The following is a 17,397-nucleotide window of genomic DNA, read 5'->3' as shown; positions in this document are numbered from 1 at the left end:
TCAAGGACTTACTGGACTCAGAAACTCTTCACTTCCACTTGTATAACCGTTTCATGTGACACTACTGAAAGTTAAAGTACAATCCTTAAACCTCTGTCAGTTTGCTAGTCTCGACAGATTTATAATAGCAGCTCTTAATCATTGTTGTACCCACGAATGGCAGTTTAAAAAAACACAATCAATCAAGCAGAACCCTTATGTAGCCCATATTCTTCTTCACTCCCCGTTTCCACCAAGCGGTTCAGTTCAGTTCGTCTCGGTACGGCACGCATGCATAGACGGGAAAGATCCCCAAATGACCGACTCGTACCGTCATACTTTTTGGGGACCCTTCAGCTGGGTTGCCAAGTATATCGATCTGACCCTAATGGGTGAAGCTAAACACAGCAGTCTGTTGAATTGGTCCAGTATGACATCTGCATTAAAAGAAACACAACCCCGCCGTGTTTAAATACACAGTCCATAGTTTTTTCGGCTGTATTTCTCCTTGTAACAAAGAGCTACATGCTAATGTACAGTTTCTCACTCAGAGGTGGGTTAATTCTCCTGATATCAAACGTCCGTAGAGCAAAACACTATGAAGTTACTCCTCCTCTCCTTTCGTTTCCCTTTCTCTTAAATAAAAAAAAATCAGCAGGGGTGTTCACGTTTGATCCCTTAGCCCAAAATAATATATTAGTTTTTAAAGAGATAAGCTGGAGCTCGGTCCTCTCTTCCTCCCCTTTCATTTACTTTCCTTTCACCTTTCAGAAAAAGCCAGTAGCGGTGGTCATATTTCAGGACGGTCGCACCGCTGCTGCTAAACGCATACAGGGAAAACAAAGTAGATAAATTGCTGGATGTTGTGTTGCGTTTTTCTTCTTTGTTGAAGTTATTAGCAGTGTACAGTCTGTCGCGCTGCTCTCATGTCACGCTATTACATAGCTGACGCAGCTATCAGCACCCGGCTTACACGACGCCTACCAAACAGGGCAGAACCAAACCGTACCAAACTGTACCGATCCATACCGGACCGCTTGGTGGAAACGGGGCTTATGGCTCTCCCTTAACCTGACCACAGACAAGACAGCCTGAGGGTGTTTAATGCTAGCAGCTGCTTATGTAGCCTCAAGCTGTTAGCCTGAAGCAAAGATGAGGACGGAGGCCACAGAGGCAGGTTATGCTACTTTATTTTAATCCACATGCCCAGATTGATTTTTTTTATTTTTTTTCACGTTTATTCTATTTTTCTTACTTTTTCCACCATTACTGTTTATGCTGAAGCTGCAGACCTTACTGTTCAACAAAAAGACAATTAAATCTGTGACACATGACATAATTTACCTCCTCTTACAATCTGATTGACATTGGGTGCGAAAGTGTAAAAACAATAAGACCAGAAATGTGTATACTTGATAAAGTACTGAGACAACAACTCGCTCAGGGAAAATTTCCATCCAGCCGAGATTTAACATCAAACAGAAAAGTCATTACCACATCAGACAAAAGGTCCATGAACTTATTAACCTTTCCCCAGATATGAAAACAAGAGAATAGTGTAGAAAACCAGGGCACTGCCACTGATTAAGACTCAGTGAAAGCAGTAGTGGGCGGGACTGTGAGAAGAAGTGCTCATTGTCGGGCCCAAAGGGAATCACACTCACACCTGTGAACCTTTCAAAGCCACTGAGATCAGGGAGGGACGTGCGATGCTGATTGTATCGCACGAAAGATGGGAAGAGGATGGATGCATGACTAGACTCGAGATGTGTGGATCAACAGATTCATAGTGTTCAGATGGAGTGATTAACAGTAAGCATGAAGCTCGAGCGATGACCTCATTACACACCACCGAAAGGGCCGAGAAACGCAAATACATCGACGCTGCGATAATTAGGTTACAGCTGAAGAAAACCTGCGCTCAGCACCATGGTCGAACTAAAACTGCAGCATGCTGCGATGCTCGAAAAATGGCACAGGTAAGCCTTGGACAGAATGAAAACATCTGTTACAACGTGGCAGTGAAATCAGCAAATGTTTGCAGAATATGCTCACACTCATAGAGTATTATAAAAGCATGTGTGACTCACACATGCCTTTTTTTATACTGTAACGAACAACACGTTTCAACATGAGTTATGTCCAATATTCATAGAAGAGACTTCTGTCTTTTCCTGCTCCAGTAAAACTTCTATTTACAGTGAGAAAAAAGTTCAGGAGTCATTGCATCTCTATTGTGGCTCAAAGAACATGAGATAATTAATACAATATATGTGACGTGAACACAACATAATCAGAAGCAAAACTGCTGCATACGTTCTTGGAGACCCTAACTTGCTTAAAATGAAGGTAAGCTAAGGCCTCTCACACAGCAGGAGCGGGTAGATCTAAGCATTTCTCCTAGTGGGTCAGTGGGCTGAGAGGCTCTTAGCTGAGAGATGCTAAATACCACAAGCAAGTCCACACAGAGCCGGCGAGCTAGCTTACCCTCTCCCCTAATATTTACAGAGCTCTGCAGCAGCACCACATCTGGAATGCAGCAAGCAGCGAGAGCATGTAGAGGGAAACAGATCAGTTTCTGGGTCATCTAGGGCTAGTTAGTTCCCTCCAAATAAAGTCTAGACTTTGTCTGAAAAACACGCCTGCAGATGCTTTCTGCTAAAACCGATTCATATTCTAAGAATGGACAGTCGTGGCCTGAAGAACAAAACATACACAGTTATAGAAAAACAGGGTTCAAAGAAAAAAAAATGAGTGTATTCCCCAATGCAACCGCTACTTTAGCCATAAAAAGAATTTTAAAACATACTCTTCAGTCCTTTTTTTTTTTTTTTTTTTTCGATGAAATTATTGTCACAAGTCAAACAGATGCTTGGCTGGATTTAGCCGGAGGCAACAATCAGTAAACTAAAGAGCAGAATGCAGCAGCACCTATGAGATCTCTCCTCACCCACCTATGTCTGTCTGCCTGTCTGGCACCTTCCCATCGCACCCTCAGTACCTACCTGCTGTTTTAATTAACTTCATACCACCGGGAGCAATTATGCTAGGCAGCATTCATCTCATTTAGAAATTAGAACTGCAAATTAATCTTACCCAAAGCTTGAGAAGGCAAGTATTCCAGTACATTAACAAAAGCCAGTTATTTTCCCTAAAAGCATTCTCATTGGCTAAAGACTACAGGGGGGGCAAGAGACTTGCATCCTGGCGTTTTTGATGTTACTTGAATGACGCAATTTGGTGTGTTTGGGAGAAAAAAAGGGGGGAAATGAGTTCATTAAGATGGACAGATAGCAGGCCCAGCATCCATCAAGGAGAAAACAATTTACATACCTCCATCTCCCAGAGGGAGCAAGAACAGAGAGTTAGAAAGCAGAGGGGGGGGGGGGGGGGGGGGGCTCTGTGTGTTTGCTGCAAAATGAGAGTGAAGAAAGTGGAAGAAATTGGGGAAAGAGAGAAGCTCAGAATGAGAGAGACAGTTAGATTGTGATATGCGAGAAAGCAAGTGTAAGGGAGTGTGCTAATGAGAGAAAGATAACAAGCTACAGAGGAGGAGGAATGAGGCGAGGGGAGACAGAAGAAAAAAAAAAACATCACCGAAACTGGCAAGGTTGCACCTCAGGAGGTGTTGAGTGGATGCCAAAGTCAGCCGTGTCTAACAGATACACACAAGGAATGCACTTGAAGAAGTGAGGGCACTCATTCTCTCCCAAAGAGGCTTCCATCTCTGCATCTGTATGCTAATCTGCCGTCTTCGATTATTTTTCACTATCAACAAAACCGCTCTCAAGTTGAATCCCATTTGTTTGTTTAGCTTATAATTTAACTTGTAAATCAAGGACTCTGGAATCTGTATTCTACAATCAAACTTTTCTTCATTGCTTCTGTTGCAACACCCTATTTCTGTTAGTCGTTTTACAGACACTGACTGTAGGAAATACAGACATAATAACCCATGTATTTGGGTAAATTGACTAACAGGAATTTAGAGCTTTTCTGTGGCTAATAAAAGTCATTTTTGCTTGTATGTGTGTGTGCTTTCTTTTTGACATACTGTATAGGTCCCTCAGGTGGCTATAAATCTGAAATACAAGGCCTCTGGCACCCTTTAATTCTGAACTGGAAGGCTACCGGCCTCACTAAACTCCACATACCATTTAAACGGGAGCTTAACTTAGTGGTTTGTGTCAAAGGAATGAGTTCAACATTTCTTTCCTTGACTGCGAAAAGCTGTGCCAGACCTGAATCCAAAACCAAACATCAATCTCAATCCAAACGTCAACCACAGACAGGGCGCACGGTCGGGCCAAAACCTCACAATCCTGAAACACAGAATCTATCGGTTCGAAAAGGCGGGCCTGATAGAAAGTCTGCTTTCTCATCAAATAACAGATAAACCCCTCTAACTCCCATAATAGCCCTTGAAATCAAATTGCCACCCCCTTACATCCCTGATCCACAAGCCCTTGAACACAGCGGGTATGTCTGAGCTGCAGATAGGGCTGATCATGTCCACACGCCTCTCCATCTAGTCTATGTGTGTGTCTGCCTTTATTGTTGAGACGACACAACAAAGCTGGCATGTGAGCGACTCCATCACAACAGAGATGTCTTTGGTGGCTAACAAGGCATGTAAATGGGCTCTCACTGTATCCCGGTCTGCCTGGAGGGGTCAGAGGGTGTCTCCTGATGGAAGGAGGAGAGAGCTCATGCAAGCTGGGCTCTATTACAGATTTCTGAGTGACGGAGAAATGGTTCTCAAAGTTGGCTCTATGGACAAGCTCAGGGCTCTGTATGGACAACGAGAGACGCTGCAGAAGTGGACATAGCTGTGATATCCACTCTTAGCTTTTTAAGGACTTCCTTTGCAATATGCAATCCTCACTGAGAGGTAGCAGTGATGCCAGTTTAGCGATCATAGCCACGCCAAGCATACCCAGTAAGTTACTCTATAAATGCTACTTTGGCATTGGCTTCACCTTTGAAACCAAGAGGCCACGTCCCCTTCTTACAGCGTGTGGCCTTTTTCTTACCTTTCTAACATACTTCTGTCAAGATTGAAGAATGATCAATTTGGATGTTCTTACCTTGTTTGCTACAGTAACTACTATTCTACATTCCCACAACTGCAGTATGAACTTACATAGTTGGTTAGCTGACACTTGGGCCTACCATACCTTTCAAGTAATTTAGCAATGTACTTAAATTCAGCGAGAAAAAACATTCTTACAGCTTATAAAAATGACAAACATCTTTTTTTTTCTGTCAATCTTCTTTCATAAATATGTTGAGCATCTTTAGTATCCTGCCAGTTCCCCCTTAAAATGACTGATTTCAAAGATTCTGTTCAAATTCAAGCTTAACGTCTAAGAAGGGAGCCTCCTATAGGTCTAATGTTGTCCAATCCAGTGGTCATGCACCTGAGGGTCAGGGGTTGCAGGTAGTACATTTTGAGGGTTGGTTCGGCATCATCTGGACAACAAAGCATGAACATTGTGATTCTTCATCAAATAATCGAATAAACGTTGTTTGGTAAGTGTCCAGCTAAATTATTTGTGCAGCATCAGCTGGGTGTCATAAGTGGCCACTGAACAGGATTTCAAAGTTTTGCAAATAAATCAGACTTAAATTAGGAGTTGAGATGACAACTTTTGAAAGAATGGGATGAGCTCGAGCAGAAACAGAGTTCCAACTATCAGATTGCAATTCATTGTGAAATCATAGATCCTCGCCCTATTTATGAAACATTGAATCCAATGTCGAGTTTCCGTCTCCCTCCTCTCTAATCACGGGCCCTCGGTGAGGCATGCTGGGCTGCAGTTACACACCGCACACGGTTTTAAAACGCAGTCCTTTAATTAGCAGTGTAGGACTAAAAAAAAAAAAAGGGAGGTTTCTATAAACGCACCACTTTTTGCATCAAGCCAGCAGCATGGACTCACTGAGCAAACAAGCCGGGAGGCAGCAGCAGCAATCTCCTGCTGCTTCTGCTTCACTAAAAACACACAACTTGCAGCTTGCACACGCACTTGTTTCCAAAGCAGAGATCTTTTCAACAAGAAGAAATCATTCACTCGCTGTTTCATTCCTGTGTCTCTGTTTGTGTTTGAGAACAGCGGAGTGAGCTGCGATGCTGAATTGTCAGACATGCATGTCAATAATAAAGAACAGCGCCCAAAAAGCCGCTACGGCCAAAAGTAAAGACAGACACGGAGGCATCTAAACAGAGACATACAGTAAAGAAAATGTGACAGTGTCAAAGTGCTGCAAATACAAAACGGAAAAACGATTGCTAACACCGTCAACATTTAGCCCTAAACGCGAAAAAAAGCTCATAGACAGCTGAGCAGTGACATCTGTGCAGGAAAAGAGAAAGATTTGACCAACCTGACGAAGCGAGGACACTTCTTCCACCAAAGCACAGATAACCGGAGTTTGTGTGTGTGTGTGTGTGTGTGTGTGTGTGTGTGTTGAGTGTGTGAATGTTTGTGTGAGTGAGTGGTGTTTTCTCTCTCTCTCTCTCTCTCTCTCTCTCTCCCGGAGAGAGAGAGAGTGCTGATGTTTCCACTTCCTCTTTTCTTCTGCCGTCTGCTGGCTGCCGCGGTGATGCCAGAGGAGAGCACGAGCTCTGATTCACGACTCGATATACAGTGATATTACATTACATTGAATTCATGTCCCGAAGATTTATAGTTTGTTAACAAGCCTCACGGAAACAGAATATTTAGTATTATAGTACTGCAGAGTATTTAATGTGATAATGGGGGGGAAAAGTCAATTAAAATCTAATAAAATTAACTAAGAAATATTTGAATCTTACATAATTTAAATCTGTTTGCTTTTGCTTCACACACACACACGCACACACACACACACACACTTTAGTCCTACCACACACTTTGTGGTAGGACTAAAGTGTGTTTTACATGTTTATGCTGTTGTTAGTCTAAGATATATATTTCCCCCTTGGTATAAATTCCGTTGCTATTTAAGAGGTACATAAATGGGATTTTAAAACAAACACTTTCGCTTGTACCCTCATTAAATATGCAGAGACTCAATCATTTTTTAATATATACAGACCTAACGAGAAAACTTCAAATGCTGGCTTCTTTCTTTCTTTCAACATTTTTTTTGTTTGTTGTTGTATTGTATATATTGTTTAATTGTTCCAGCTCCCCTACTGGCCAGCAGTGTTGCCTACACTGTCTCAACAAATGCAATTCAGGGAAGTTAATGTAGGGGATTTAAAATAAATCATATCTGAATAAACAAGCGAACATTTGAGGATTTCTTTTCTCCCTCCATGTGGCACGAATATATAACTGGACTGCCTCCAATATGCAGCCAGGAGGGGAACACAAACAGGAACAATGCACTCAATAATTCATAGACTATTGAACACTCTCTGGTCTCCACACACACGCACACACACAGAAATGTTTGGAGGGTGGGGTTATGACCTTCTAAGGTTAGGTTACATTATGTTTGGAATCATTTTGATAAAGCTCTGTGGTGTGGCTCTATACAACACAGGGCTAAAGTTTTATTGGATTTAATTACACAGTATAGGTACACAAGGCAACTTCTCTTTAATGGTGCCTTCATTGCATATGGCATTTTAATATTAAAAGCAGATTGTGTATGCGTGTTTATGAATAAAAAGAGAGAGAGAGAGAGTATAGAGCAGACAATCCTGTAGCTCGTCCTTGTCTCTACACAGCAGTAGCAGAAGAAGGATTAATGTAGGAGCTCTGTCTGTCTGTTTTCTGGTAAATTATGACACGCCCAAAAAAATACCAGCATTGAAAAAAAAAATGTAATTCCTATTAATCTGGCAATTTGAGCTCTGACAGAGGATACAGAGGAATCTGACCCACAAATAACAGAAAGCATACATGTTATGTTGGACTAAGTGTGGCACAGTTAAGAGTATATCAGGGTGAATCTGCTTACAATCAGTCATTTTGTTGTCGTACAAACTTGAGTCAATTATTGGGCTCTGATATTTTCAGATAAAGCAGTTCATGTGGTCCATGAATCCATAAAAATAAAAAAAAGATGGTCAAACAAAACGTTGCCTTTGTTCTCATATCTGTATCCTACAGTAAAGCTCCAGTGACAAACCTCCTGTAGACAAAGTGGTAGCACTTGTCTCTTTGCAGGTCCTTTCATGAACATGCATACGCGGTGTTTGAGGTGTTTGTTTTTCTAACCAAAGAATGGCATCCTGCGCTAGTTTAACAGCATTACTCATCTGGACTCTTTCCTGCAGAAAATGTAAACAAAGGCTGTTTGTGCAGTGTGCTGTAATCCACTGTGTCTGACACCTACCGAGGCAGGTGTTACAGGCATTCAGAAAAATCATGTAAACATTATCAGTCTTGTTAACCATGGTCTTGTTTGCTGAACACTGTTAGTGTTAGAAGTTAGAAGTCAATATTCAGTCTGTTTTGTAACCAGTAAAAAAAAAAAATCTTCTAACTGTAGCTTCCGCTTGTCTGTCTTCTCAGCTTAAGAGCGGTCAATACTCCAACAGAGGGCTCCTAGAAGAGTTAAGCTTTCTATCTGAGACAGCAAAGAAGTGCAGGATTGGTTCTAAGCCAGCCCGTGTGGTTTAAGAGTAAAAGTGCAGACTCATATTGCAGTAAAATGTGGCTCTGCGGACAATAAAATGCAGAGTCACTCTTACAAGGTAATCTTTAGAGTGCTGTCTTTATACTCAGGCTTCAGTTTGTCACTCTTACCTGGTTGTGTAACTCTTGGCTTGTTCATAAAGATTGATTCATCTCGTTTTTAGAACATATGTTCCTCCTCTAACACAATCTGCACAGCGAGTTCTGCCTGGCACTCGATCTGACCCGTCCCCTGTCCAACAAGACGGAGTACTTCAATTAAAAAAAGAAAAGAAAAACTCTTTACTGACCATACTCCCTCCACGTGGCACAGCCTCCCTCTGAGCAGCCTGTGACTGAATCTCATCTGGGAGATTCATTGTTCTACTCAAGTGACAGAAAACACAACATGGAGCAGTTATTAGTAAAAGTAAGGCTGCATTGTTTTTGGTCAAATCTGCAGAGAAAGGAAATAAAATTGGACAACAGTGGATAAATAAGCCCTTAATCAGCCTCTTAAACGCCGTCACTGTGTGGTTTTTCCTTTTGTCACTCTTTGATGGAGTTGTAATTCTCACATAAACGCATTCACTCCCTGCAGCATTCAGGCTACCCAGAAAGTCTCAGACACAAATCTAAATGAAAATCTAGTTTGCCTTTTCCCTGTAGGTCTGCTGTAATTGCGTCTCTATCAGGGTCATTAGGAACTAGGAATATTTGTGGTACATTTCCGCAGGGATTCCTGCTCAAATGGTGCATGCAGTGAAGGAGAAAAGCACCAGACATCCTCATCTGCGACCTAAAGGGCAAGAAGAAGCTACTGTGGATCTGTTCTGTGCTGCCTGATTTGACGAGATGTTGCGGGTAAGATAGCGCAGCAAGAGAGGATCAGTGTGTTGTCCAAGTTACAGACTGTGAAATGATTTTTTTTTTTTTTTTCGAGAAACACACTGAGGTATCTTCAGACTTCTTGTAGGATGAGATGAGGAAGGTCAGGCTAGGACTGTGCCATCACTTTTTAATCATCAGGACTCAACCTGTAAAAGATTTAGCTGTTACCCACATGAAAAACAACCCCTGCTCGTGCTAAATCAACACAGCGATTACCAGGGTAAATGTTTCTGCAGCCTGAAGCTGGGTAAACGGGGGAGAAAAGATCCATCTTTATTCTCAAAATGAAGGAACACATTCATTTACATTCTTTCCCCAGCTCTGTGGGTTGTTTTTTTTTTTTTGGGGGGGGGGGGGGGTTTCTCAGAGCAAATAGGCATCTTCCAACCTCAAATAATTCCAAATATTTACGTACAGTCACATGCATTCAAACATTCAGGCTCATGTGGAAAACAACGTTCTGCGTTTAACACACTCTACAATCAAAGTATCTAAATGCAGCAGGAGGTAAAAAAAAAAAGGGGGGGGCAGGGGGGGAATACAATCTCTTAATAACTAACAGTATTTGCTGACATGCTTTCATATTACAGAACATTATCTCTTACAGCAGCAAGCTCATTTCATATTGCTTGAGATTCATTACCCATGCAACTAATGCGTTTTGACACACATATGCACCGTGGCGCACACACTTAGTTAAGCAGTCTTTCCATATGACCCTGTGCCGTGTGGCTAACGGAGAGGATGTTAATGCGAGCCGTCAGCCTGGAGAGAAGTCATGCACGTCAGATTTACAGTTTTAGGGGTTCAACCTGCGGAGAAAAAGCCTTAAAACATCTTTAGAGTGCACTCTCTACTCTGAAGAACACACATCACTGCTGTGTTAGCTACTACTTCCTCCCCTGTCTGCACCTACGTTTCTTATCACGTAGTACACAAGAACAGATACCGGAACCTTCCAAACGCTCAGTCCGAGTCCGAGCAGTCGCTGGTTTTGGATGACTTGTGTTTCCGTTTACTTTTCCTCTTCTTTTTCTCTCTCTTCTTTCGGTCCTTCCTCTTCTTCCTTTTCTTGCTGCGATGGTGGTCGGAGGAGGACGAGGAGGAGGACGATGAAGAAGAAGAGGAGGAACTGTCCGAATCGGAGGAAGTGGTGTCCTGAAGTAGCTGCTGCAGCTGCTGGATCCTGGAGAGCAGGAAGCAGAGGAGAAAAGGAGCAGAGGATTAAAGTGAAGCACATGGAGGAATGACAAACTGATGGATGTCCGGGTTGGCAAGCGACTGAAGTGGCCTTGAGCAAGATGCAGTCTTTGTCCTAATGCTGGCGTTTCCAAATCGTGACGTCTGCCAAGCTCTCGTTTGTCTTTCTGATTTCAAGTCTAAGGAGCACTGTGCCAGTACCAGTCAAAAGTGGAGGCTTTGGAGGGTTTTCAGAACATACTGACTTAATTACAGGACTTTAAACATTTTAATACAGAAATGGTAAATGGACTGGAGCCTGTTTAGTGCGTTTCTAGTCTTCTGATAAAAAAAAAAGGAAAAAAAAATTGGAGCAACCTTCTGTGCTTCATTTTTACCTAAACCTTTAAGAATCATCACAATTTCATGCCAATTAAATCAAATTATTATCACCATTTAAAAATAACGCACAACTTTGTTGAGATGCCGATCATGGACTGCAGATGGGAAATGTGTTGAGCATTTTTTCTCTCTAACTTTTTGAAATGTACTGAATAAATAAACGTGGTACATACAGTAAAAAAAAATAAGATGTGGGTTAGCAGTATTGGAGGCTAAAGGAGAAATGCCCTGTAATGATCTGAGAGAGGAGCGAGCTGGCACTGAGAGAGAAGATATCAGAAATGTTCCACTTTTAAAGACACCCAGACTCTGCGAACTATTCAGCCATGAAAGTGTTCCTGAGAGGACCTGGACGCGCTCGTGTGAAGGAGTCCATCAGGCCTCATTATAGCCCGCTTGATCTCACCGAGCAGAATGATCCTCCGAACACTGGGGATGCCACGCTGCTCCGCGAAGCGTACCTCCAGTCCTCTAAGTGAACCCCATCAAAGGAGGACTTGCAGCTAAATATTTTAAATCAATGTATTCCTCCGGCTTACTCATTTCCGTTTGCTCAAATGCTCAGAAAAGTAAAAAAAAAAAAATAAAGAGTTTGTGAGACGACATTCAGTCATGGCCCTTTATCAGGTGTCACATGGACATGCTGAACAAGGACAACACATCTATTATATAAAACAACATCTTTACATCTGCAGAGTACAACTGGAAACTGCAGAATGAGGGAAACCATCTGGCAAAGCAAAAAAAAAAAAAAAAGTTTTATAAGTGCAGATTAAATAAGTGGTCAAAACGGCACGCTCTGAAACCTTGAAGAGCCGAAAAAAAGGGAGGACCTTCTAGTTACTTTCTTGTTTCTATTTCTTTAAATGAAAATCAAGCTCCTTGAAGAGGTTTGACTGTTACGCTTTTCTGTTCAAAGACGATCGCGCACCTTATTCAGAACAGACACTAAGCGGAATCTTCAAAGCGCCACTGGCCTCTGGATAACCGTGTTTTATAATTCATTCAAAAATCTCACACACACACACACACACACACACACACACACACACACACACACACACACACACACACACACACACACACACACACACACACACACACACACACACACACACACACACACACACACACACACACACACACACACACACACACACACACACACACACACAGAGTGAGCTTTTCACCATGAGCAAACATCCTGGTGTCAAACAATCTTCAAAAAATAAACAGAGAGCCAGAGACCAGGCGAGAACTTCCAGTTCATCTGAGGTTGTCCCACTACGCTGAGAGACATCAGCCCAGTCAGTGGGCTCTTACTCTGTCGTTTGTCTGTCCTTACAGTGGATGAGTTACAAAAATCGGATTCTTCTTTTTGGACAGTCGGAGCGAAGGAAGAACACACATGCAGTCCTCATATTCACCTCGTTTCTTTTTCATTCCGTTTGTTTTCCCGGATGATGTCGTACATCGGGTCTTCGTGAGCCTGAAGAGGGAAAAAAAAAAAAAAGGAAGATAATTCTTTTTTTTTTATGACAGATTGCAAAGGCAGAAATACTTCTCTTCATACAATGGTAACTGATTTTATTCACATCAGATGCAGCAGATTATCCCAACTCCACACTTTTCAAGTGTCAGCATGTTTTTTTGAAAAACGTGCCCGTGACAATACAAGTCAGGAAAATATGATACAGCTGCATTTATGGTAATCATTGCAGAGGCTGTATGTGCCTGCAGTAAGTATTGTTCCATTACAGACACACAGTAACAGGCCGTGTTAAGAGGTCTGCTGCCCACACACTCCTCATAAATGTGTGTTGACCTCAGCCCAGGTCTGTGTTATAATTCAGCTAACAACCCGACATTATTTAACTGCAGACTATTATACACATGTCTAAATCACTATGTGTGGGCTCGTTTTGGTCTGAGCAGTTCACTAACTCACCACCCTGAACTGTTCCAGTTTCTGGTTGCCTTTGATGAAGAAGGGACACTCCTTGTCTCCCGTCCTGTGGCCGTAGCGTTTACACCTCCAACCTGCAGACCAAAGGTCAAGAGTCAGCCGCTGCACCCCGAGTTTATATCTGCTTCAAGACACATTTAATCACAGCTTCAAAGCATGTTGTTGACTGTGGAAACAAACAAAACTACAGTCACACACAGTATTTTCATGAATATTATAGGGCGGAGTTATCTTCAGACCTTCATATCTACAAACCGATCAAACTCTATTAACAATATAAATAGGTTCAAGACAAACAGGCTCTCAAAGACGAACGTTACACCGCTGCAGAAACACATGCAGGAAGGACAAAAGGGCATAAAAAATAAAGACTGGCGAGTATTAAAGTGCAAACTGTGGATTATTATATTCCATCGTTAGTTCACTTAGAACTGACTATGACGACTCCTGTTTCTTCTCTGAACTGAAGGTGATGCTCCGACTCTTTAAAGTGGCGAGTAGAACACTTTGAGAAGTTCTGTATCAGCTGCAGCTCTGACTGTCACAAAGGAAGGAAGGCTGAAGGAGATCAGTCAAAAAATAATCACTAATCATTAACTTAACAGACTATAGCTGTAAAATCATGCGGGACACATGAAGTGTCCTTCCCACTCTCGATCAGCTCCGGAAGCTCCACGATCAAAAGATGTGATTGGTCAGTGGGCGGAGCTTTTCACAGTTTGATCTCTTTTCTCCAACATAACCTGCTCCAGAGCAGGTGAGGTGTGTCAGTTACCGTGGTGATATACCCAGGTGAGAAGTGAACGACCCTGAGTTAACCCTGAAGTGACCTCGCTAACCTCAAACAATGCTTCGTAGTACAGATCAATGTGTTGCCCGATTATAGCTTTGAGTTTTTGTTAAAACTCTCTAAAAAAAAATAAGATCAGAAGAGTTTCATTTGTCAGCTTGACGATGTGTTTCAGGTTTCGTGTGATTGACTGGAACAATCGATGGATAAGAGAACCAGATCTATTGTTTGTGTTACTTGGAGACACTCACTCAAACTGCTCAAATCACTGAAGACAAGTCAACAAGTTGTGTCACAATTCACACTGTTTTAATGTCCTACACTCGTTTCAGTGGCAGTTTTGAAGTAACCATGGAAAGTGTGTCTTTGTGAAGTGAGACCACACAGATTCTGTTAGTCTTCTTTGAGCATAGTTTTGAGTGTGAAGTTGTTTACATCCATATCATCCAAAGTCAAAGTCGTCTTTATTGTCAATTTTTCAACATGTGCTGGACATAAAGAAGAAACCATGGTGTGAACCAACTTTAACCAGATTTAAAAATATACTAAATATAAAAGGAAACAAAATACAGATCTAGAAAAATCCCAGGTAAGTCTCTATTTGTATTCAAACATGTTTTAAAGGATTCAGCAGAGAGAGGGACAAATGCTAACATGTGACAGGGACATGTGTGTGTGTGTGTGTGTGTGTGTGTGTGTGTGTGTGTGTGTGTGTGTGTGCGTGTGTCTTCTCGCAGCAGGATGAAGAAGAGTGGGATGAAGGAATGGTCACTGGTTATAAGACATGCTTTGTTTGACCAGAGACAGAAGGTGGTCTTCCAGAACACTGTTTTTGATCTCCAGCCCAATCGTGTTCATCGGCTGAACAATACAAGTGGTGTTCATTTTCCCTTCTTTGCAGTCACATTTATTAACTATCAGGACTGCTGCTCATGCATAATGGAGATTGGCTTCCACCCACAGTTCTTCAGTGCTCTTTGTCATTCTACAGCTGATATCAAATCTCAACTATTAGCCTGAAAAACATATAAGCACAAGTTACGCCCATTCAAGACTGTTTATATTCTTATTTAATAATATGAGGAATAAATACAACGGAGGTCCTATAAGAGGATATGTGGCAGAGGATTATTAGGGTCCACTTTTTTTAAGGTCTAGTGCAGAATTTACGAGGTTGTATTCAAATGTCTCCTACAGTGTTGTAGTACTGGTTTCGAGACCACTCGTCTCGTGATCTTTACACGGCCTCGTCTCGCCCTCAAACTGGGCTGACTCTGGATTTTCAATCAACAGTGGTCAAGACCACTGAGAGGCTATTTATCCATGCCTCTGATGTGATTAGAAGGAAATGCATTTGTGGTTTGATTTGTATCCCTTGGTTACGACCCCCACCTTCAAGCTGTTACAGTCTCAGTGAGTAAGACTCCCCCCTAAACACAACATGGTGATTTTTCAGTTACGTGTTTGGTCTTGGTCTTATTTTCGGTCTCAGATCATTCTGGTTTCTGGTGCGTCTTGGTCTTGCTTAGTGTTTTCTTTACTACAAGATTCCATTTCATTTCATGCTGTTAGATATATGTTCCGGTACTGCCAACAACCAACACTCAGACGTGAATTATTGATTAGTAATGAGGGCTTTAATGTGAAACAGATGGATGATTTTGACGGGTCAGGAGGATACTAAACCGTCCAAAATGAGAAATGTGAAACATCCACAGAAAAATAAAAAGTGTAAAGATCTACACAACTGAATAAACACCAAATCTGATATTCTATTGCCACTTCCTGTACGTTTATGATATCATATTGGCATTACAGATATAAAGGTAGGCAGCAGAATATTTACGTCTCTCTCCGTCTCAGTTTGTAATTCCTTTAAGTGTAAGTAAATATACTTAAGTATCCTGTAAGTGTACTCACACTGCATCACCTTCACCTCCTTTCCCAGAGGCATCCACAGCCCCTTGGTGGGAGCGTGAGCCAGGAAGCTCCTGGCCTGTTCATTTCCTGGTTCAGCAGGGATACAGTCCTCTGGTTTGTCCTCGTGCTCCTGTAGAGACACAGCTGTCGCTTTCAGACATGAATCCGGTTCGAAACAAACCATTTGTCTTCACGCTTGTCAGCATGCCCTCAAACTTTGAGAGTAACATACCTTTATGAAGCCAGGTGGAGGTTTCTCATAGCTACACGACAGACGGATACAACTGGCGTTAATAAATGTACAAATACAGAATAATCTCTTTCAAATACAAAAACATTAATATGTAAACCCAGCTTGAACTGCGTACAGTTAATTCAATAAGGACACGGTGAATTACTTTATGTTTTGAATGAAAAGCGGGGAAAATGCATTTATAATTCATGCATAAGTTTATAGCATTAACAGAAACAGGTTATTTGACTGATATTACTTACAATGTCTCAACGTGTTTTAGTTTCTGGACTTCTTGGCTGAGTTTTTTCGCGTGTGTTTTGAGTTTATCGAAATCCTCTTTCGAAGTCTTGTGCCTCTTGTGCTCTCGTCTCTCCTCCTTCTCTCTGGCTCGCTTTTTGTCCGACATTGTCCTGATAATATGCACAAACTGTGCAGCCGTAAAAACATGTAAAGTGTCGCACCTGAAGCGAAAGTGTTAACTAGTTTCTACACAACGGCAAAAGAGCTAACCAGCCGCTAACTAGCAAGCATTTCTCTCTGATGCTACTGGACTTCCTGTGCAGTCTGGTTGGTTTCTTAAAGTCCAGCGCCACCTGCAGGGCTCGCGCAGTATCACAAGTAATGCGCGCTTCAGCTTCAAACTCAAACTGATGAACGACCACAGACCAAAAATACGACTGATTTGTATACTCGCAAAAAAGTACGGTAATTGTACGGTGGCCGGTATGGGTCAAACTTTCCACAACTGATGAAACGACAAACTTATAAAAACAACAACAAAAAAACGCCCAGCATCTTCAGAAACGCTGCACGGCGAATTCAAACTCTCAAAACAAATGCAGACACAAACGCGCTGCAAAAAGGCACAACAACTGCATTAAACACCAATCGTGCAGCAAGTACAGACCAGACACGAAACTTAAGCCAAAACACTTTACGGGAAAGAGTGAGAGACAGAAGTACAGGAAGTAGTTGATTGAAAGACACAGAATAATAAACATTGCTCATTTCTTTTCTACCTGACTCTTTGTCATTAATCACTTATGGAGACAGTCGGCCTGTTCAAAATCCTGAAGGACTTAAGTCCTGTTTTCTAACCGGGCAGTCAATCTAACAAAGTAAACCAGACCTCTTTAAAAGTTGTGTAAATTCACTTCCCCGTCCTTCCGCATTTGTAGAGACAGTAGAGGAGATTCAGTAAGCGGCTCTGTCTGTAAAATGTTTGTGTCTTTGTAAAGAAAGTATTTAATTTTTATAATGAAGCCGCTGTGATGCAAGACAAAGTTCAGCATTTGACATTAAAAGTCTATCAATGTGTTTGTGATGAAATGTAAACCAATGTGTTTCTTGTTTTTTTTCCCATTGTTTGTTCTTTTTATTTTTCATTTCGTGTTTCTTTGTATAAAGGCAAAGTTTTTCA

The 17,397-nt window shown here is 41.8% G+C and overlaps 2 protein-coding genes across 5 annotated transcripts in view; both read right to left on the bottom strand.

The window, feature by feature from the left end:
• elmo1 (engulfment and cell motility 1 (ced-12 homolog, C. elegans)) overlaps positions 1 to 6,578 on the bottom strand; it is a 97,676-nt gene extending 91,098 nt beyond the window's left edge. For 3 of the 4 annotated variants that reach the window (XM_079368578.1, XM_079368580.1, XM_079368582.1), the window contains exon 1: positions 6,367 to 6,578. The gene's annotated coding sequence lies outside the window, so the exon portion shown is untranslated. The remainder of the gene's footprint in view (positions 1 to 6,366) is intronic. The other variant, XM_079368581.1, reaches the window with a different exon arrangement.
• A 3,266-nt stretch (positions 6,579 to 9,844) lies between these two features.
• Positions 9,845 to 16,990, bottom strand: rp9 (RP9 pre-mRNA splicing factor). The gene is made up of 6 exons (XM_079367626.1): positions 16,238 to 16,990; positions 15,975 to 16,005; positions 15,743 to 15,872; positions 13,015 to 13,106; positions 12,494 to 12,555; positions 9,845 to 10,671 (listed from the first exon to the last, which is right to left on the bottom strand). The coding sequence occupies exons 1-6, from the start codon at positions 16,381 to 16,383 to the stop codon at positions 10,452 to 10,454; spliced, it is 681 nt and encodes a 226-aa protein (XP_079223752.1). The 5' UTR covers positions 16,384 to 16,990; the 3' UTR covers positions 9,845 to 10,451.
• Positions 16,991 to 17,397: the final 407 nt, after the last annotated feature.

The sequence above is a fragment of the Symphodus melops genome (assembly GCF_947650265.1).
Source record: "Symphodus melops genome assembly, chromosome: 18".
In the NCBI taxonomy this organism is placed as follows: domain Eukaryota; kingdom Metazoa; phylum Chordata; class Actinopteri; order Labriformes; family Labridae; genus Symphodus; species Symphodus melops.
This window is presented reverse-complemented; position numbering and strand designations above follow the sequence as displayed.

Excerpts from the sequence above, each read along its gene's own strand:
- rp9 (XM_079367626.1), bottom strand. The coding sequence starts at position 16,383 with ATGTCGGACAAAAAGCGAGCCAGAGAGAAGGAGGAGAGACGAGAGCAC. Across the intron at positions 15,873-15,974 it reads CTCCACCTGGCTTCATAAAG|GAGCACGAGGACAAACCAGA; the intron begins GTATGTTACTCT and ends GTGTCTCTACAG. Across the intron at positions 10,672-12,493 it reads CGGAATGAAAAAGAAACGAG|GATCCAGCAGCTGCAGCAGC; the intron begins GTGAATATGAGG and ends CCTGCTCTCCAG.